This window comes from Chiloscyllium punctatum, chromosome 12, assembly GCF_047496795.1.
Source record: "Chiloscyllium punctatum isolate Juve2018m chromosome 12, sChiPun1.3, whole genome shotgun sequence".
NCBI classification, from domain to species: domain Eukaryota; kingdom Metazoa; phylum Chordata; class Chondrichthyes; order Orectolobiformes; family Hemiscylliidae; genus Chiloscyllium; species Chiloscyllium punctatum.
The window spans coordinates 2,000,963-2,022,061 of record NC_092750.1 but is presented as its reverse complement, the minus strand read 5'-3'; the positions used below and the strand labels follow the sequence as shown (position 1 = coordinate 2,022,061).

The 21,099-nt window shown below is 41.8% G+C and overlaps 1 protein-coding gene across 9 annotated transcripts in view; it reads left to right on the top strand.

Annotated features, from left to right (window-relative positions):
- The window catches only part of usp19 (ubiquitin specific peptidase 19), a 162,533-nt gene that overhangs the window by 70,443 nt on the left and 70,991 nt on the right, over positions 1-21,099 (top strand). For all 9 annotated transcript variants that reach the window (XM_072581747.1, XM_072581744.1, XM_072581742.1 and 6 more), the window contains 4 exons: positions 3,682-4,075; positions 12,690-12,846; positions 14,294-14,365; positions 19,931-20,046. In XM_072581747.1, coding sequence (XP_072437848.1) covers positions 3,682-4,075; positions 12,690-12,846; positions 14,294-14,365; positions 19,931-20,046 — 739 coding nt within the window. The remainder of the gene's footprint in view (positions 1-3,681; positions 4,076-12,689; positions 12,847-14,293; positions 14,366-19,930; positions 20,047-21,099) is intronic.

The following is a 21,099-nucleotide window of genomic DNA, read 5'->3' as shown; positions in this document are numbered from 1 at the left end:
TTCCCGCCAGACAGCCAAACTTCTATCCATGCTAGCACCTTGCCTCTAACACCATGGGCCCTTATCGTACTCAGTAGCCTCCCATGTGGCACTTTGTCAAAGGCCTTTTTGAAGTCCAGGGAGATAACATCCATTGGCTCTCCTGTTCATTACTTCCTCAAAGAATTCTAACAGATTTGTCAGGCATGACCTCCCTTGATGAAACCATGCTGACTTTAACCTATTTTATCATACACATCCAACTATTCAGAAATCTAATCCTTCACAATGAATTCCAAGATCTTACCCTCTACTGCGTTGGTTGGTGTGTAATTTTCTGTCTTTTGCTATACTTCCCTTTTTAAATAGCGGTGGCATGTTAGTGATTTTTCCAGTCCTAACAAGAACATAGAATTATTGTAAGTGTTGGGTGTTAAATACAAGATACAATTTTTTTTTTTCTTTTTAAAATCGGGAGAAGCTTCTTTACCAGGTTTACACTCAAACCAATACTTGCCACTACGCTCATAGCATGCTTCTGCCTGGGTGGGGTAGTATGGCTGACCTCCAGCAGAGTGCTGCACGTAGGCTTAGAAAATAAGTCTGAAAAAATTCTGTATTGAAGATGGAAAGTTAAAACTGGTTTTAATTTTCTCAGATTAGGAAAAGGAGAAGAGATTATTCCTTGATCTGCATAACAAAACCATTGAGTTGGCAGACTATATTGTTTTTTATGCTAATGTGCACTGTCTAACATGTGTTTCTTCAGGTGCTGGAGGAAATAGCTAAATATTAGTCATTCTGTTAATGATGATACAGGGACTTGGTCTCTGTGGGACATTTCATAAATTCACAGTCATGGCAACAGCACAACAAACACCATTCTTTTCCCTACTTTGCCTCTTGCTGTAGTTCAGCTTCTATTGTATGTTGCACCAGCTCAATTGACAGTCACATTCTTTTATTTTTATTGCTTTCTGATGTGATATATATCATTTCACTTCTTATTTAATAACTTCTTTATACTCAACCAAAAATAAATTGGGTACTTCTATAAGACCATAAAAATAGAAAGAGGTAGACCATTCAGCCCATCAAGTCTGCTCATGAGATCACGGCTGACCTGATAATCTCCACTCCAGTTTTCAGCCTTCTCCCCATAACCCTTGATTCTCTTGCTGATAAAAAATCTGCCTTGACCTTGATTATACTTACTAGCCTAGCATCTACAGACCTTCATGGTAAGGAATTCCACAGATTGACTACCTCGAAGAGAAAAAAGGAATTCATGCTCTCTCTTTATTTTAAATATGCAATCTCTTACTCAGAGATTATTCCCTCTGTTTCAAATACTCTCCCACAGAGGAAAACAACCTCTGCATTGATCCTATCAAACCCCTAAAAGAAAATTTTGTTTTGGTAAAGTCTCCTCCCATTCTAAACTTCACTGAGCGCAGGCCGAACATACTCAGCCTCTCCTCGTCTCCTCATAAAATCCCTGCATACGCAGAATCAACCTAGTGAACCACCTTCGAGCTCTTTCAAATACCAATTTATCTACCTTTGGAGAGGGGACCCAAACTGCTCAGTGTTCTAACTGTGATCTGACTTATGCCTTTTATAGTTTTAACAAAACTTGTATGTTTTTTATACACCATTTCTGTGCTTTAGATGAAGATTTTTCCAGTTGATTGTGTTGACTCTCCCTGATTTTCTCTTTTTTTTTGCTCAGTTTGACCATCAGTAGTTAACCGTAAGGATTTGCCTTTATTTCCTGTTGTCAGTTGGCTTCTTATCAATTAATACAGTTCGACTGTTAGCAGCAGAAATATAAAATAATAAATATTTAAGCAATATGTGTTGATCTTCCAATTAATGTTTTGCACTTAATTTCATTCACTGGCTTTAAATATTTTGAGACGTACTGCCACATGGAAAAATGCAGCAAGCGTATTGGGATTTTGTGTGTTGTTTTCAGGTTAGGAAGTACACCTGTATTCTGCAAATGGAAAATTGAACAGGAGTGCTTTTTGAAATACACAATTGGCCTGGTTTACCCTGCAGAGCGTTCATGTCTGGCAAGTTATTGCACCTGTTTGGCCATTGGTTCATGGGGATCTAAACGTGGTTTCCACCATTACCGAGGGAGCTAGGCTGCAGCACTAGTGTAATGGATGCTGGACTCTAACCATTTTACACTCTGTCTTCAATGCCCATTCGCAGCAATTTCCACCTAGCATAGTTGTGAGGCAAGAACAGAAAATGCTGGAAAAGCTCAGCGGCAGCATTTTTAAAGACAAATTAAAGTTAACATTTCAAATCCAGTGAACCTTCCTCAGAATAGTTGTGAGGCATCTTGCCCTAAATACACTTTGTACAACTTCTTATGATACAGACTTCAAGCCTTTTAAAGCTGAGGTTAGGGTTAGGACTCGTTCAGTGGAACCAGACCTGCATCTTCCAATATGGAACCACTGGATTGTTCTAAAATATAGGGCTTCAAGGAATTTTTATCATTAAGCACATCTATTAACATTTAAACAGCTAACAGGATATAATTTTAACAGTTTAAATGGACGCATTAGTATTTGTATCCCTAATTAAGAGTGCCAATTACAGAGATGGTGACTGGAATTTGAGTATAAATCTGGATTCTGGACAGTGTTGCTGTGACCATGGTCTTTGCCCATTTCTCATGGTTCTACAAAGGTGGTCACATCAGAGGGCAGTACCTTAACTGCTGTGTGGCCTAAAGTCTCATGTGTGCACAAATAGTAGAGTCATATTGGTGAATCAATATCGCTTTTATATTGTAAGCCAATTATATTCTTACAGTCTTGCACTTGTCAGGATCTGAATTTAGCCTCTTGACCCAATACCTGGATGATTTATTGTAGTAGTCTCATTGGTTGTCATTAGATTTGTAATGATCAATGAAATTTTTTTCATAAAAAGCTGTGTTGGGACTAAAGTTCTCGATGGCCAGGACAGAACTGGCCCAGTTATGATGTTGAAAGAGAATTAGAGATATTTGATTTTTACAGCTTTTCTGAACAGAGTTGCCAGTAAATAAAGCAGATAGGATAGTCAGTGGCTGGGAAATGTGCTAAAGTTGTGCAAAACCCTGGGAAGGTGCACATAAATTACTGGGTGCAGACATGGGCATAAAAATGTAAAAGGATATCTGTGCCCTAGTGAGATTGCAGAAGAAATCAAATGAGGCTGCTCCCAGTTGTCAGAGAGGAGAGCTTACAGGAGAGAACGTCTGTTCCATCAAGAGATTTCTGATTGGCCATAGGCAGGTTATACAGCATGCTAAGCAGCATCAAAAAGGTGAAACTAAACCATACTTGGACAGATTTGGTTCAAAAGTCCAGAATTTATTTTAAACAAAGGATAAGGTAAATGACAGGTGGACAGTTTTATCAGAGTGGGTAAATGAATGCAGTGAGCAGCTGTTGCAGGACTGGAAAGATCCCCTGCCTTCCCATCTCTGTTGTCACCCAGCACGTCTGTAGTGCCTTGGGATGTAGCCTTATAATAAAGGTATATAAATGCACCTTGTGGAAAATGGATTTACATTCAGGAAAGAAGTCAAAGTGTCTGTGTCTTCCTGACCTGATCTCATGAAGAACTGGCCGAGAAGTGTAAAACACCAGTTAAATCGACAGTGACAATAATGCCTGTATTTTCTTTCCAAAGATCGATGTGACTGAGAAAGAGAAACTGCTGCCCAAGAAACAGGATGTCAATGCTATAACAGCTGGTTTTCTCTGTGAGGCTGTGGCAAAGGCTTCAGCTGATGTAGGTGTTCCTATGGAACAGATAGTTAATGCAGCAGAGGTTGAAACTCTGGAAACTGCTGGAGACAGGATTGGGGTTTCTGAAACTGCATTGGAGGAACCTGTGACTCAGAGCCCTTCTCAGCACAAGAACACTATTGGAACATCTTTTGGAAAGCAGGTGAACTCTGTTGAAGAAATAACTGGAGAAATACTTCCAATGAAAAGACCTGTGGAAGATGCTGCTGTACTGCCTAGCTCAGCTGTGGGCAATACCAGTCAGAAAAAGGAGCATGCCAAGGAACAAGTTGAAGGTAATTATGTTTTTGCACGTCTTAAAATATTTTATACAGAAAACTGGAATGGAAACACTTCATTTTTTGCCAATTTTCTTCTTTCCATTAAATCCTGATGCAAAGAATGAACATAAATCAGAAACAAGCTAATCAACCCAAATAATTAGAGATGTTAGGCTTCACATGAACTTCCTCCAACTTACTGCATCTAACTCCATCAAAACCTCTTTCTGGTCCTGTTGCTCTCATACTGAGCTGCTATCTTAAATGTATTGATGTTACAGGCTACAGTTTTGGTGTCTCCTGCAAGTGAAAGAGGCCTGTGCCTCTTGTTTGATGGTGGGAGCTTAGGAACATGTCTGATGTTCCTGACTCTTACACTGGCAAGAAGTGTGTCCACCTGCAGCTCTTGTTTGAACCGCATGATGGATCTGGAGCTGCAGATGAACTCACTGTGGAGCATCCGCGATGCTGAGGAGGTCGTGGATAGCACATTTAGTGAATTGGTCACACCGCAGGTTAGGATTGCTGAGGAAGACAGTGAATGGGTGACCAAAAGACAGAAAAAGAGTAGGAAGGCAGTGTAGGTGTCCCCTGCGGTCATCTCCCTCCAAAACAGGTATACCGTTTTGGATACTTTTGGGGGAGATCGCTCACCAGGGGAGGGTAGTAGTTGCCAGGATCATGGCACCGTGGCAGGCACTGCTTGTCAGAGGTCTGGATGGGGTTGAATTTCTAAGAAGCATCCAGGAAAGTTTTCTAGAGCAGTATATTAATAATCCGACAAGAGAAGGGGCCATATTGGACCTGGTACTGGGAATGAGCCAGGACAGGTGGTAGAAGTTTTGGTGGGGGATTTCTTTGGGAACAGTGACCACAATTCTGTAAGTTTTAGAATACTCGTAGATAAAGATGAGAGTGGTCCTAAGGGAAGAATATTAAACTGGGCCAAGGCCAATTATATCAAAGTTAGGCAGAGCTGGGAAATACGGATTGGACACAGCTATTTGAAGGGAAGTCCACATTTGAGATGTGGGAGACTTTCAAAGATAGTGCAGGATAGGCATGTTCCGTTGAAGGCAAAGGATAGAAAGGGCAAGATTTGTGAACCGTGGATGACGGGAGAAATTGTACGACTAGCCAAGAGGAAAAGGGAAGCGTACATAAGGTCTAGGCAGCTACGAACAGAACGAGCCCTGGAAGAATATCGGAAGAGTAGGACAAATCTTAAACGAGGAATCAAATGGGCTAAAAGGGGTCATGAAATAGCTTTAGCGAGCAGAATTAAGGAGAATCCCAAAGCATTTTATTCTTGTATAAGAAGCAAGCGGGTAACTAGAGAAAGGATTGGTCCACATAAGGATAATGAAGGAAGGCTGTGTGTCGAACCTGAGAGAGTGGGTGAGATTCTGAACGATGTTCACTGAGGAGAGGAACATGATGAATCTTGAGATTGGAGATAGAAGTTTGATTAGTCTGGATCACGTTAGCATAAGTAGAGATGATGTGTTGGGTATGCTAGAGGTTATTAAGGTGGACAAATCCCCAGGACTGGATGGGATCAATCCCAGGTTGCTGAGGGAGGTCAGAGAGGAAATAGCTGGGGCCCTGACAGATATCTTTGTGGCATCCTTAAATACAGGTGAGGTGCCGGAGGACTGGAAGGTTGCTCATGTTGTCCCCTGTACAAGGAGGGTAGTAGGGATATTCCAGGTAACTACAGACCAGTGAGGCTGACGTCAGTGATAGGAAAGTTGCTGGAGAAGGTACTGAGGGATAGGATCTATTTATATTTATAAAAGAATGGGCTTATCAGTGATAGGCAACATGGTTTTGTGCGGGGGAGATCGTGCCTTACCAACTTAATAGAGTTCTTTGAGGAAGTGACCGAGTTGATAGATGAAGGAAGGGCTGTTGATGTCATCTACATGGACTTTAGTAAGGCGTTTGATAAGGTTCCCATGGTAGACTAATGGAGAAAGTGAAGTCACATGGTGTGCAGGGTGTTCTAGCTAGGTGGATAAAGAACTGGTTGAGCAACAGGAGACAGAGTAGTCGTTGAAGGGAGTTTCTCGAAATGAAGAAAGGTGACCAGTAGAGTTCCACAGGGGTCAGTACTGGGGCCCCTGTTGTTTGTAATATGTATAAATGATCTGGAAGAGGGCACTGTTGGTATGATCAAGTTTGCAGTTGACACAAAGATTGGTGGAGTAGCAGAAAGCATAAGGGACTGTCAGAGAATACAGGAGGATATAGATAGACTGGAGAGTTGGGCGGAAAAGTGGCAGATGGTTTTCAATCCAGACAAATGTGAGGTGATCATTTAGGCAAGAGTAATTCTAGAGTAAATTATACAATGAATGGAAGGACCTTGGGCAAAGTTGATGGGCAGAGAGATCTGGGAGTTCAGCTCCATTGTACCCTGAAGGTTGCTGCACAGGTGGGTAGAGTGGTCAAGAAGGCATATGGTTTGCTTGCCTTCATTGGACGGGGTATTGAGTATAAGAGCTGGCAAGTCATGTTAACTTTGTACACGACATTGGTTCGGCTGCATTTGGAACACCATGTACAGTTCTGGTTGCCACATTACCAAAAGAATGTGGACTCTTTAGAGAGGGTGCAGAGAAGGTTTATGAGGGTGTTGCCTGGTATGGAAGGTGCTTGCTATGAAAAAAGATTGAGTAGGCTAGGTTGTTTTTCTAATGAAAACAGGAGATTGAGGGGGGACCTGATTGAGGTTTACAAAATCATGAAGGATATAGACAGGGTGGATAGAGACCAGCTTTTTCCCAGGGTGAAGGATTCAATACCAAGAGGTCACTCTTTCAAGGTGAGAGGTGGAAAGTTTAATGGGGATACACGCAGCAAGTACTTTGCACAGAGGGTAGTGGGCATGTGGAACGTGTTGCCAGCAGAGGTGGTAGAGGCAGGCATGGCAGATTCAATGCCACCCGCACCCCCCCCCCACCCAGCCTTTTTTTTAAGGAAGGAATCCCAGCCTGTTCACTCCTTCCTAATGGCTACCACTTTGAGAAGTAACTCCAATTTCACCATTTAGCCAACATTTAAATACAGTGGCTTTCCAGCTAGGACCACTATGCTGACCAGAACAAGGAGCCATGGCTGATTTTGGTTTCTTTCCAAGGACACTGATTCCAAATGTTACTCCTCAGTTGATATTCAGGCTGAGATCAGCTGCCGTGGCACAGATCTAACATTGAAACTGGATAACCTCTGTCCTCACATGTTTAAGAGTCACGCTGGATAGTGAGTCATCAGATAGTGTAATTGAAACCATCTAATGTTTTGCAAGGACAGTTAATTCTGGATTTTTAATTTCATCAAATGTGCATATATTGTAAATAGTGTGGTTCTGGAAAAGCGCAGCAGACCAGGTAGCATCCGAGGGGCAGGAGAATCGATGTTTTGGGCATAAGCCCTTCTCCTGAAGAAGGGCTTATGCCCGAAACATTGATTCTCCTGCTCCTCGGATGCTGCCTGGCCTGCTGTGCTTTTCCAGCACCACACTTTTCAACTCTGGTCTCCAGCATCTGCAGTCCTCACTTTCTCCATATATTGTAAATAAGTGAGTAATAATGGAAATCTGAAATAAAATACAGGAGAAACTAAGCATATCTGGCATCATCTGTGGAGTGAGAAGTACAGTTAATGTTTCTGGTTTGTCAGCCCTCCCCTTATATTTTGCTCAGGCTTCTTTCACCATCTCTTCTACGTAGTCGTCTTTCCCCTGTCAACAGTCTCGCTCTCGCTCTCACTCTCTCTCGCGCTCTCGATCTCCCCCCTCCCTTGCTCTCCTTTTCCCCCCTCGCTCCACACACACACACACACCCCCCCCCCCCCCCCCCCCGATTCCCCTTTCTGCTAAAGGGTTACTCAGTTCTTCTTTCTGGAGATGCTGCCAAACCTGCCGTGTTTCTTCAATACTCCAGTTTTGTTACTCCCCTCCCTCTGCTCAGTTGAAGTTCAAGTGCTTGAGCCCCTGATCTTGGGGGTCATCGTGTAAACATATGGCGTAGTTCACTTAGGACTGAGATGAGGAGAAAATCCTTCCCCCAGAGTGGTGAGCTTGTGGAATTGTCTGTCACAGAAAGCAGCTGAAGTCAAAACATTGAATATTTTCCTAGATATAGTTCATAGTGCTAAAGAGTTCAAAGGGTATTGGGTGAAAGCAAGAACTGTTGGATGGTCAGCCATGATGTTGAATGGTGGAGCAGGCTTGATGGATAGAATGGCCTTCTCCTGTATTCTGTTTCTATGACCTCATTGTCTATCAAAAGTCTTTCTCGGTCTTGAATAAATTCAATGATCCAGCTTTTGTTGTTTTAGATTAGATTACTTACAGTGTGGAAACAGGCCCTTCGGCCCAACAAGTCCACACCGCCCCGCCGAAGCGCAACCCACCCCTACATCTACCCCTTACCTAACACTAGGGGCAATTTAGCATGGCCAATTCACCTGACCTGCACATCTTTTGGACTGTGGGAGGAAACCGGAGCACCCGGAGGAAACCCACGCAGACACGGGGAGAACGTGCAAACTCCACACAGTCAGTCGCCTGAGGCGGGAATTGAACCCGGGTCTCTGGCGCTGTGAGGCAGCAGTGCTAACCACTGTGCCACCGTGCCGTGGAAAAAGAATTCCACAGACTAACAACCCTCTGCGAAAGGATTTCTGTCATTCCCATCTTAAAAGTAAGGCCATTAAAATACATGTTCTAATTTAGTCTTTCCTCCAAAAAGGAATATCCTCTCAGGATATCATCCTCCTGTTATGTCCCCTCTGGATCTTGTATGTTTCAATAATACTAGGAGAAAGTAAGGACTGCAGATGCTGGAGACCAGAGTTGAAAAATGTGGTGCTGGCAATACACAGCAGGTCAGGCAGCATCCGAGGAGCAGGAGAATCAATGTTTTGGGCATAAGCCCTTCTTCAGGAATGAGGCTGGTGTGCCAAGCGGGCTGAGATAAAGGGTAGGGGGGAGGGGCGCTGGGAATACGATAGGTGGGAGGAGGGGAGGGTGGGGGCAGAGAGGTCGGGAAGAAGATTGCAGGCCGAGTGGGTGGTGCTGAATGAGGGGGGTTGGGACTGCGATAAGGTGGGGGGAGGGGAAATGAAGAAGCTTGAGAAATCGACATTCATCCCGTTCATCACAGGAAAAATCCCACCTTTTTAATTGTATCATATTATAATCTCTTTGCCTCTGCAATGGGTTGAGTAAATCTTCTCTAAAGTGTCTTGAAAGACGGCTGTCTCCTTTTTTCAAATTAGACCAAAACGGCACACTGATTCAGCTGTGTTCTCACCAATTCTTTGTAAAGCGTCAATAAAATTCAATTTTCGATATTCCATGCCCAGCATAATAAATAGCATTCCATTTGCCTTCCTAATTACTTACCAGACTTGTAGACTTTATCTTAAATAAAATGAAGAACTGCAGGTGCTGGAAATCTGAAACAAGAACAGAAATTGCTGGACAAACTAGAGTCCAGCGACCCTTCTTCAGAATCTGTAGGCTCTCTCATGGTGATTCATATGCCAGGGCACTCAGATCCCTTTGTATCTTTTCTCTTTTAAATAGAATACTGCTTTCCCATTCTTCCCAGGTAGACAAGTTTACATTTTCCTGCATTATGTATACAAATGGAAAACAGTAGGATGCTGTTTGCTGGGATCAGTGTGTCCTGGGCGCTCTGCAATGTTCACCATCACCTTGGGTATCACGCATGTGCTGTTGTAACCTGTGAGCCTAAGTTTTTGAAATCTGTTGTGTACTTGGTGTTTGATCAGAGACCTGTTCAAGGATTTAATTTATGATCAAAGTTGATTTGGTTCTGGTAGTGTAACCATGAAGTCCACTTTTATTGGAAGGCAGTAATGGAAACCAGAGGGAACAGATTTCTTAATAAGCCAAAAAGCCAGGACCTTGAAAGGAATTTGAACAAATATTTGAATAGCCTAAATTTGCAGCGTATGTGGGCGGACAGGGGTGAGGGACTAATTGGAGAGCTTTCAAAGAACCAGTGCACAAGCAGTGGGCCAAATAGTCTCTTTCTGTGCTGTAAGATCCAGTGTTGGAAACTTTGGGTCTAAACGTTCGTGGCCAATTTCAGCGCAAATTTTAATGAGGGCCCTGTGGTAAACTGGCTCAGAATAATGTTGCTCTTGACTTTGAGTGGCATTTTAGATCCTCCAGAGAAGCTATCAGATTAATCAGATATTTTCTTCTGAGAACAGGTAGAGGGTTAAAGGGTTCTACAGTTGCAATTGAAAAAAGAATAGGAAGGCTTCAGTTACTAGATCCTGTGAAACCAAGCTAGAGGCAGCAATTTTGTGTCAGCTAATTCCAAGTACATTGTGTGTAATGGATCTCAAGGGCATGGTCACAAGACATCAATCACATGACATGTGAAGAACTGACAGTGTTATTTCCTTGTGTATGATGTTCTTCAAGGGCAACAGCCTGGGCACTCACCTTTCCTCTTTCGTGCAGTTGCAGAATAATTGGATTTGGAGCTGGTTCAGGATGTAGCATACATAGTTTATTGGCAACTGGTTTTATATTGCAAGGTTGTAGAAATATTCATAGTGAAGGACGAGCAGAAGATGTGCTAATTCACATCATCAAATTAGTTTCACAAAGTGATTAGATTTGCAGACATTTTCAAATGTGTGTGGAGTGGTGTGCAAGTAGAATTGGGAGATAAGTGTGAGGTTGTCCACTTTGGTTGCAAAAGCAAGAAAGCAGACTATTGTCTAAAATGGTGCCAGTTTAAGAAAAGGTGAGGTGCAATGAGACCTGGTTGTCATGGTGGAACAGTTGCTGAAGTTTAGCATGAAGGTGCACCAGGCAGTGAGGAAAACTAATGGCATACTGGCCTCCATCGCAAGAGGATTTGAGTTTAGGTGTATGGATGTCTTGCTGCAGTTATACAGGGCCTTGGTGAGGCCACACCTTGAGTATTGTGCTCAGTTTTTGTTTCCTAGTCTAAGGAAGGACATTCCTTCAATTGAGGGAGTCCAGGGAAGGTTCATCAGACTAATTCCTGGGATGGCATGAAGAAAGACTGGATAGACTGGGCATGTACTCACTGGAGTTGAGAATAGTGACAGAGGATCTCGTAGAAATGTAAAATCCTGATAGGACCAGAAAGGCTAGATGTGGGAAGACTGCTCCCAATGTGAGGGATTCCAGAACTAGAGCTCACAGTCTAAGAATAAGGGGTGAGCCATTCGGGACTGAGATGAGGAAGAATTCTCTCCCACAGAAAGCTGATGGGGTCAGTTAGTTAGATATATCCAAGAGGGGGCTGGATGTGGTCCTTGCGGTTAAAGGGATCAAGGGGTATGGGGTGAGGGATACTGAGATTGGATGATCAGCCATGATCATAATGAATGGTCGTGCAGGCTTGAAAGGCCGAATGGTCTACTCCTGCTCCTATTTTCTAGTTTCTATGATCAGAAGTTACAGAATAAGTTGAGTAAATGTGTAAGCAGGATCGAAGAGAGCTGAAATTTAATTTCACTTTGTACTAAGCAGTGAAAGGACAACTGCAAACATGGTCACAATCTGGGCTGAACTAGGGGCCAAGATACACTAAAGTCAACATCCCCAAACACTGCAGAGCAGCAATCCTCAGTACATTGGAGAGGGGTAGGACTTTCATCCCTGCAAGTCTTCTCTGTCATTTAACAACATTATGGCTGACCTTCTAACTAAATGCATTTTCCTGTATAATCCGTATATCTTAAACCAACTGCAAAAAACCGCCAACAATTTTAAATAAGTTTATTTTCTGTGTGACCAAGCAATAATTTGTAATACATATCACTTTGCCTTTAATATCTAGCTATCTGTCAATTTGTGGCTTACTGACTGATCTTCCCCAGTTCTCTGGGGTAAAGAAATCCAAAGGTTTTTCAACTTCTAGGTGAAGCAGTTCCTCTATCTCAGTCCTAAATTGCGTACTACAGGTACTTATTCTGTAGCTGTGGCCCCAGTGTCCTGACTTGCCCCTTCAGCCAAAGAAAGCTTCCTTCCTGCTTCAACCCAGTAGAAGCCAAAATAAGTTTAAAATCTCCAGCAAGGCAGGGGTCAGACTGGATTGTGAATGCTGGATCCCATCTGATCACTAGGAAACAAAGAGAAAAATAAAAGAATAAGAAAGAAAGCAAATCTCTGAGTGTCAGGAGACTCCGTGGAATGGAGATGTATGTGTCATAACTTTTGGAAAGTTTAAAAGATGGTTGTTGAAATGGAAAGCAGTAAATCTAGAATACTTAATATCGAGCGTAGGAGAAGAGATTCAAGCTAGTAAAAGGTCAACCTAAATCTGTCTCATCTCTGAAAGTTTTCCTACCCTTAGTGATCTTTACTTGGACCGGGTTCCACAATGACATCGTACAGATTTAAAACTCAAAAACAGCAATCTTTTAAGGTGCAGTTGGATACTGCTGCAGTGAGTGGACTGTAGGCGGTTCCTGGATGGTTCCTGAAAGATGTACCTCAAATTTTGCTGAGCACAGATTGCTCTGATGGGTGGGATGTATTGTACTGATGCCTTGTGTGTGACCTGAAATTGCATTAACAGTAATTCTTTCTGATGTCCTGCAGTTCCAGATAATTATGTGAATCTGAACTTTGTTAAATATGACTCCTATGAGAAAGGCACAGATGCTATGGTGGTGCATGTATACGTGAAGGAGATCTGCAAATCTGTATCCAAGGTGCTTTTCCGAGAACAGGATTTCACACTTATTTTTCAAACAAGGTGAGAGCACAGAGGATTTTTGCCAGAGGGAGAGAAGTACCTACATGAGCACAGGAAGTGGACAGGCTGACACTGGGGAATTTTGTGAGGAACTGTTACGTGTGTTGCTTCAGCAGGTAACATCCTCCTCTCAGTTTGTCGGTCAAACCCATATTTCAAAGTCTCATAGAATCCCTACAGTGTGGAAACAAGGCCATTAGGCCCAACAAGTTCACACTGACCCACCCCTCCAAAGAGTAACCTTCCCAGACCCATTCCCCTACCCTATTACTCTACATTTACACCTAACTAATGCACCGAACCCACACATCCCTTAACATTGTGGGCAGTTTAGCATGGCCAATTCACCTAACCTGCACATCTTTGGATTGTGGGAGGAAACCCATGCAGAAATGGGGAGAATGTGCAAACTCCACACAGTCGCCTTGAGGCTGGAATTGAACCTGGTGCTAAGAGGCAGCAGTGGCTACCACTGAGCCGATGTGTTGCCCATAAGTTTTAAACATGTAATTCAGGCTGGCAATTCAGTGCAGTGCTGAGAGAGTTGCTCTATTGAAGGTGCTTCCTTTCCGATGAGATCTTAAAACTTAATATGTTATCTGCTGTTGGGTAGAAGTATAAGGTTCTGTGGGGTGAGCATGTGTCAAGGCTCTCCGAACTGTATTGCTGGTCTTCAGTTGTCCTGAATAGTCTAACAATTGGGCCCAGATACAACCAGGATGGGTTTCCAATTGCAGAACTGAGCAATGAAGTGAAAACAAGGCTCCAGCTATTTTCTGTCGATGGACACTATCTGCTCCCCTTTTCTCCTGTTCTATGACATGCTCCTGGGCAATTGAGTTATACCCTGAGAGGCTTGTGTGGAACCCACCAACTGAGTGCTGGTGTGACTCCTATTAAGGCCATATACCTTGAAAGCAAGAAGCAGTGAATAAAGGAGAGCATCAATGGACCTGCAGTATTAGAATTCTGAATTCCATTAGGCTTTCTTGGGCAGTAGGGAAGGATTTTACTCAGTGCATCAGCTGCGGATGCTAACGAGTCAGGTAGTACAATGACAATGTACCTGCCCCATGTGTGCTAATGATCCCATCTTGGGGGGCCAGTTATCTTTAGCAGTTGTTTGAGCTGAGCAGGAAGTCAGGAGTTGGATCCTAACGAGCTGAGCAATTCAGTTCAAGCTTTCAAAGCCTAATTATTTTTGTAGGCCACTGGTAAAATATCTAGTGGTTACCTGATGTCTGATGATCATTGTGCACTCCAATTTGAGACTGGGGTTGAGTTTAAGATGATCTTCTTTTGAATTGTCTACTTTGGACTATAATGTTTTTTCAGCAGTTTGTACCTTTTTATTTAAATTGCTAATACTGCATTGTAATATTAAGATGAATTGGTTGTTAAGTAGGTGGAATTATTCAGATTACTGTTCTGATTTTGTTTTACAAAGCCATGAGCCATTTCTGCGTATCCACCCTGAGTGCGGACCAAACACCATCTTCAAATGGCAGGTTAAAGTTCGGTAAGAACTGCAGTAAATCTTTTCAGCTTTTACTACATATTGCTTTCCTTTTAAGAAAGGCTAAATTAAAAAGGTATAAATCACACCACAAAGAGAAGATATTCAGGATAGAACTCTTGGTAATTCTCAGCATCAGTACGAGAGCTTTGAGTAAACGTGGTATTTTTTACAATTTTGTTCTTTTGAATGGTTTGAGGTGGTTTCAGCACATTGCTATTGGATGTACACACATTCAAAACAAAACAGATGAAGAGAGTGTAAAGGGAAATAATTAAGTACAGTCTAGTAGCTGACGTATGAGTGCAGGCTGATATAGATTGAAACCTGAATATTCAAGAGTAGATGTCATTTTGAAAGGACAGGAAACTCTGAAAAAGTGGAAGGGTGGCTCTGTTTATGAATTATGGTTTTAACACAACCAAAGGGATTAACTAGGTTTAGGATTGCAAGGATGTCGAAGTAATTGGGGTAGAGATAAGAAATCATAAAGATATAGGTCATGTGTGGGAATGGTATGCAGTCTAACAATAACTACACAAGCTGTAGTACAAAAGCTGGTTAGCAAAATGCAGCAATAAAGTGGGAGGACTTCTAATTTATGTAAAGAATGAAAGAATCAGTTGTGCAAAAATTGACCTGATTGGGTAGTTCATGGTTTCAGGTAAGCCTATTTGGGCAGCATGTTATGGAGCCAACTAGAAAGCAAGCTGTACTGGACAAGTTAGGGTTAATTAACAATCTCAGTTAAAGCATCCCAAGGTAGCAGAGGTCAAATGATTAAACTTTTCTTTCCGTTTGGAAAAAAAGGGGAATGGTACCAAGACTGGTATTTTAATCTGAAATAAGGACAGTTAAGTGCATGCACATACAGATTAGGAGTGAATGTATGCCACTGGTCTCATAACTTCAATAAGATTGTGGCTGGTCTGATTACTCTACATTTTTTGAGGAAATGTGTTCCAATTGTATTGTGTCCTCAGATGAAAAATGTTTTCTCAGTCATAAATGCAAAAGCCCTTATTTTTAAAAGCATTACCCTTAATTTTAGAGAACATAGAATGCACAAAATAGATCCTTTCCAAGGAAAGGGCCCATCATCTGTTAACTAAAACAGTTAGCAACAGTATCATATTTAAAGAACAAAACATCTAATTGGTGCACAGATGAGTGGCAGGTCAGAAGACTGAATAAAATATTGGAAAAAAACTCATAACAAAGATAGGAAGAAAAAGTACAAGAGCAAGTTAGCTAGAAATACAAAACCAAATATGAATAGAGTTATCAATATTAAAATTAAGTAAACAATGGTCCTAAATAAAGAAAATGAGACTGAGGAATTATTAATAGAAAATAGGGAGGTGGCAGGTGAATTTAACAACCTTTTTTTTAATCAGGCTTCACTGTAGAGGAAAACAAAATTCCCAGAATAGCATGTGAGGAAATATAAGGGTGGGAGGAACTCCATGACAAGCACCAAGAAAGTGGAAGTATATTACTAGAGCTGTGGGCTAATAAAGCCAAGGAGCTGGTAAATGTTTTCATCATAGAGTCACCATAAAAGAAATAGTAAGATAGTTGATACTTTGGTCTTAATTTTCCAAAATTCTCAAGTCTGGGGAATGTTCCATTCAATTGAAAATCTCACTGAAAAGGGAGAAGCAGAAAGTAGAAAACGACAGGCTGGTTAGCTGTCATAAGTATGATGTTGGAAGCTGTTATTAAAGAGGCAGTAATAGGATGCTTAGAAAAGTTTACAATAATTGGACAGAGTCCAAATGGTTTTATGAAAGGGAAATTATGTTTAACTGGCGAGTACTGAGAGGAAGTAACATGCTAAAGGAGAACCACTGGCAGTACTGTTTGTTGGTTTCTGTTGGTTATCATCTGGTCGACAAGTTGTAGTGAGTGATGCGCTGTGGAAATGAGTGCTGAGGCCTCAACTGTTTATAGTTTATGTAAATGACTTGAATAAAGGTTTATTGCTAAATTTTCTGATAGGATAAAGGTAGGACAATGTCCTGTGAAGAGGATATGAGACTGCAAAGGGATATAAATGGGTTGTGAGTGGGCAAAGATATGGCAAAATAAACATTATGTGGGAATATGTGAATTTGTTCATTTTGCCAGGAACAACAGAAATGGAGCCTATTGTCTGAAACATGTGAGATTACAGATTTGAAATGAAGAGAGGTGTGGTCACCTTAAAATATCATTTTGCAATTCGTGCAGTATAGGTGAAGTAAGAAAGAAAGCTAACAATGTTATTACTTATTGCAAGAGGGATGAAATACCAAGTAAGAAAGCTTGTGCTTCAGTTATATGGTTGTTGGTGAGATCTCATCACTGTGTACCCGGTTGGTCATTTATGGAAGGGTGTAAGTGCATCGAAAGAGGTTTCGAGAACCTTTACTGGACTAATACCCAAAATGAGCAGTTTGTCTTATGAAGAAAAGTTGGGCAGGATGCAGCTGTATTTTCAGGAGTTCATAAGGGCAAATGGTAACAGTTGAAATGCACAAGATAGTCAGTATGTGGAAAGAATGTTTCCTCTTGTGAATTCATGGTTACTATTTAAAGATGGGTGACCCATTTAAGGATTGAGGTGGAGAAAACTTTGAGGGTCATAAGTCTTTAGACAGTGGAAAGAGAGTCTTTGAGTATTTTTAAGGCAGTTGTGGATAGATTCTTGTAAGCACGAGAGTGAAAAAGTTATCAGACAGGCAGGGATATAGACTAATTGGATCGGCCAGCATCATTGATGGAGTAGACTTGAAAATCTTAGTTACCTGTTCCTGCTCCTAACTTCTACATTTGTATTTCACCACCAGTGCGCGCACTCACTAAATGGCACTAACTTTTTTTTCCATGGAGATATGTGGTATCATGGCAATGCTTTCCAGCATGACTAATTCTTGATCAAATTCAAATGTGATGTCATCTCTGATTTAAATTGTTTTTTGTTAAAATAAGATCCAGTATATAACAGACTATTTGTTGGAAAAGTATTTCTGATTAAGTCCTTCTGATCAAGTTTCCCACTACATATCTGCTGCATGTGATTTCACACAATGTCAAGTCCATGACTCAGATCCCAGCACTTGCTACAAATCAACTAAACTTCTATCGATACTCATTACGCAAATGTTTCAGTTTATTTTCTTCCTTGTGTGAAATTTTGATTGTTGAATTAATCAGTTATTTTATGATTTAGTCCCTTGAGATGAAACCTTGAAACCGCAATAAGAGATTGCCTTGAGATTGAAATTCAGGTTTTGCAAATAAAGTAGCAGGCAAACACACTTGTTGCACTCATCATAGAGGCATAAAGGTCTGTAGCACAGAAGACAGCTCTGGGACCTATCAAGTTTGCACAGTCACGTACAAGCACCAACTTTTCTAATCCTATTTTCCAGCACTTAGCCCCATAACCTTGTATGCCTTGGCATCACAAGTGCACATCCAAATACTTCATAAATGTTGAGGGTTACTACCTGTACCGCACTCTGGGTGAAAAGGAATATTTCCTCACCTCCCCTCTGAGCCACCTGCCCTTTCCTTAGTCATTGATCACCACATCCCGTAGAGTGGCAGACATGTTCATTAGATTGCTCATGTGAAGACAAATTTATTTTGAGGTGCTCAACAAGATTACAAGCCCCATCAACTTACTCTACTTTGAATCAGAACAACATTAAGCAGAGCAACTTTAAATGTACAGGATTGCCTTTACCTTTTTTTCACAATTTAATCCCAAGATTATGCTGCCTTTCCTTCTAACTCAGCCCTGAGAGAAAGCCATGTATTTATATTTGTTTCATCCCTAACTGTAATGAAACAGAACTTAAAAGCATTTATCCATTTTCGTCTCCACCATTCACCCCATCACAATGTCTGGTAAAGTATTTGAAGTGTTCCATAACCAATCTGATTTTCTCTACTCTCCTTTCTATCCACTGCTTTTTAAACTTCAGCTGTGTTATCTTTGTACCATCTCAATTGCTCACAAAACGTGTTTTTTTTTAATTATTCACAGTGTAAGAACATTATTGGCTAGAACAGTATTTACTGCCAATCCCTAATGGCTCCAAGGTCAGATAAGAGTCACTAGCAATAAATGATTGCCAACCAGAATAGCAATCAGTGACTAGTGGTGTGCCTCAAGGATCAGTGTTGGGACTGCAATTATTCACAATTCACATGGATGATTTTGGAGCTAGGAACCATGTGTAGTGTGTCAAAGTTTGCAGATGACACTAAGATGAGTGGTACAGCAAGTGTGCAAAAGACTGTGAAACCTTGCAAGGGGACATAGTTTGAGTGAGCAAGCAAAGGTCTGGTAGATGGAGTACAGTGTTAATAAATGTGAAGTCCTCCATTTCAGTAAGAATAACAGTAAAAATTCTATTACTTGAATGGTAAGAAATTGCAGTACACTGCTGTGCAGAGGGACCTGGGTGTCCTTGTGCATGAATCACAGAAGGTTGGTCTGTAGATGCAGCAGGTAGTTAAGAAAGCAAATGGAATTTTGTCCTTTATTGCTAAAGGGATTAAGTTTAAAAGCAGAGTGGTTATGTTATATAGGATGCTGGTGAGGCCACACCTGGAGTACTGCATGCAGTTTTTGTCTCCTTATTTGAGAGAGGATGTATTGGCACTGGAGGGGTTGCAGAGGAGGTTCACGAGGCTGATTTCGGAATTGAGGGGGTTGGCTCATGAGGACAGACTGAGTAGACTGGGATTATATTCATTGGAATTTAGAAGAATGAGAGAGGTTCTTATAGAAACATATAAAATTATGAAAGGAATAGATAGAGAAGATGTTTCCACTGGGTGGTGAAACTAGGAGAAGAGGGCGTAGCCTCAAAATTAGGGGGAAGCAGATTTAGAACTGAATTGAGAAGGAATTTCTTCACCCATGGGGTTGTGAATCTGTGGAGTTCCCTGCCCAGTGAAGGGGTTCGTCAGTAAATGGTTTTATAGCTAAGATTTTTTTGAACAGTAAAGGAATTAAGGGATACAGTGAGCGAGCGGGTAAGTGAAGCTGAGTCCATGATCTTATTGAATGTTGGAGCAGGCTCAAAGGGTCGAGATGGCCTCCTTCTGCTCCTAGCTCTGATGTTATTGCTCTGGGTCTGTAGGCACATGTAGACCAGACCAAGTAAGGATAGCAGCAATCCTTGTCTGGGGGACTTGAATGAACTGAATAGGTTCATTGTTGGACAAATTAAAGCTAAATATAGCCATTAGACCAGCTTTTTATTCCACCATCTGCTATGATGAGAGTTGAACCCCCTCTACCAGGAATGAGCTTGGGTTTCTAGTCCAGTGACATTGCAACTGTGCCACTGCCTCCCCACAAATGAAGTGGAAATCAAATAGCACCTTGGCCTCTGATATCTTATTGTTATCCATGCTCACCTCAGTCTCTGAAATTATAAATCAGGTGACACAGCTGTAGGCTACAATAGGAGTCAGTCATTGAACAAGGCATGGAAGCATGAGGGTTTGTGATTCTGAGATACCCTCTGACAATCTATGATGACTGAATTTATTTTTTTCTCTCAGGAATCTCATTAATCCAGAGCAGTGCCAATACACCTTTACAACCTCGCGCATCGATATCAGTTTGAAGAAAAGACAGAATCAGCGTTGGGGAGGACTTGAAGCTCTAGCGACACAAGGTCTGCAGAGTGACATCCGAATAATTCAACATGATTAATTGCAGGCGGGTCAGTTGGCACTTGGTGATAAATGACCTATCTCACTGGCGTCACCATACCTCATTTTCTCCAGATGCTGACTGGCCTGCTGGCTATTTTCAGTGTTGTCCTGTTCTTATTCTGTCACATTGTGGTGGGGACCAAACCAGCTTGCGTATTGGTTGGTATGACTGATCTTGCCCACTAACTACACTGCATAAATAATCACTTTGGTATACATGCTGTGCTCAACGTTTGGTAGAAGATTCGTAGCTCGGGTGCTCGTTGTTGTGGTTCTGTTCGCCGAGCTGGGAATTTGTCTTGCAAACATTTCGTCCCCTGTCTAGGTGACATCCTCAGTGCTTGGGAGCCTCCTGTGAAGCTTCACAGGAGGCTCCCAAGCACTGACGATGTCACCTAGACAGGGGACGAAACATTTGCAAGACAAATTCCCAGCTCGGCGAACAGAACCACAACAACATGCTGTGCAATAATACTACAAGATTTCTAGAATTATGGTTACTTGGAATTTTTTTTTAAACTAGAAAACGACCAGTTGTGTCATTGCCAGTTCTGACCATGAATCTCTATTGAATGGGAAGAGCAATTTAAAATGTATAAGTCTTGGATATAATACTGGTGGAGGGCAGGCTTGTTACTATATAACACAAGGTCACTTTACTTGCAGGGAGATCTATCGCTGTTTAGCACTGGTGCAACCCTGGTGGTAACATGTTTATCCTTATAAATCACGGGTGCAGTACAGGTGGGGGCACATCTGGCACAGTATAACACGGGTACAGTGCTGGTGGGGACAAGTCTATCACTATATAATACTGAGGTACTGGACTGGTGAATACTAGTCTGCCAATATATAGCACTTGGATACGGAAATGGAAGAGGGGTCTATCACTGTATTACACTGGGGTACAGTACTGGTGGGGATAGTTCTGTCACTGTGTAACACTGGGGTACAATATTGGTGGAGACAGGTGATATTTTGTAATCACCCTGTTCAGAAATGTTGTGACACAT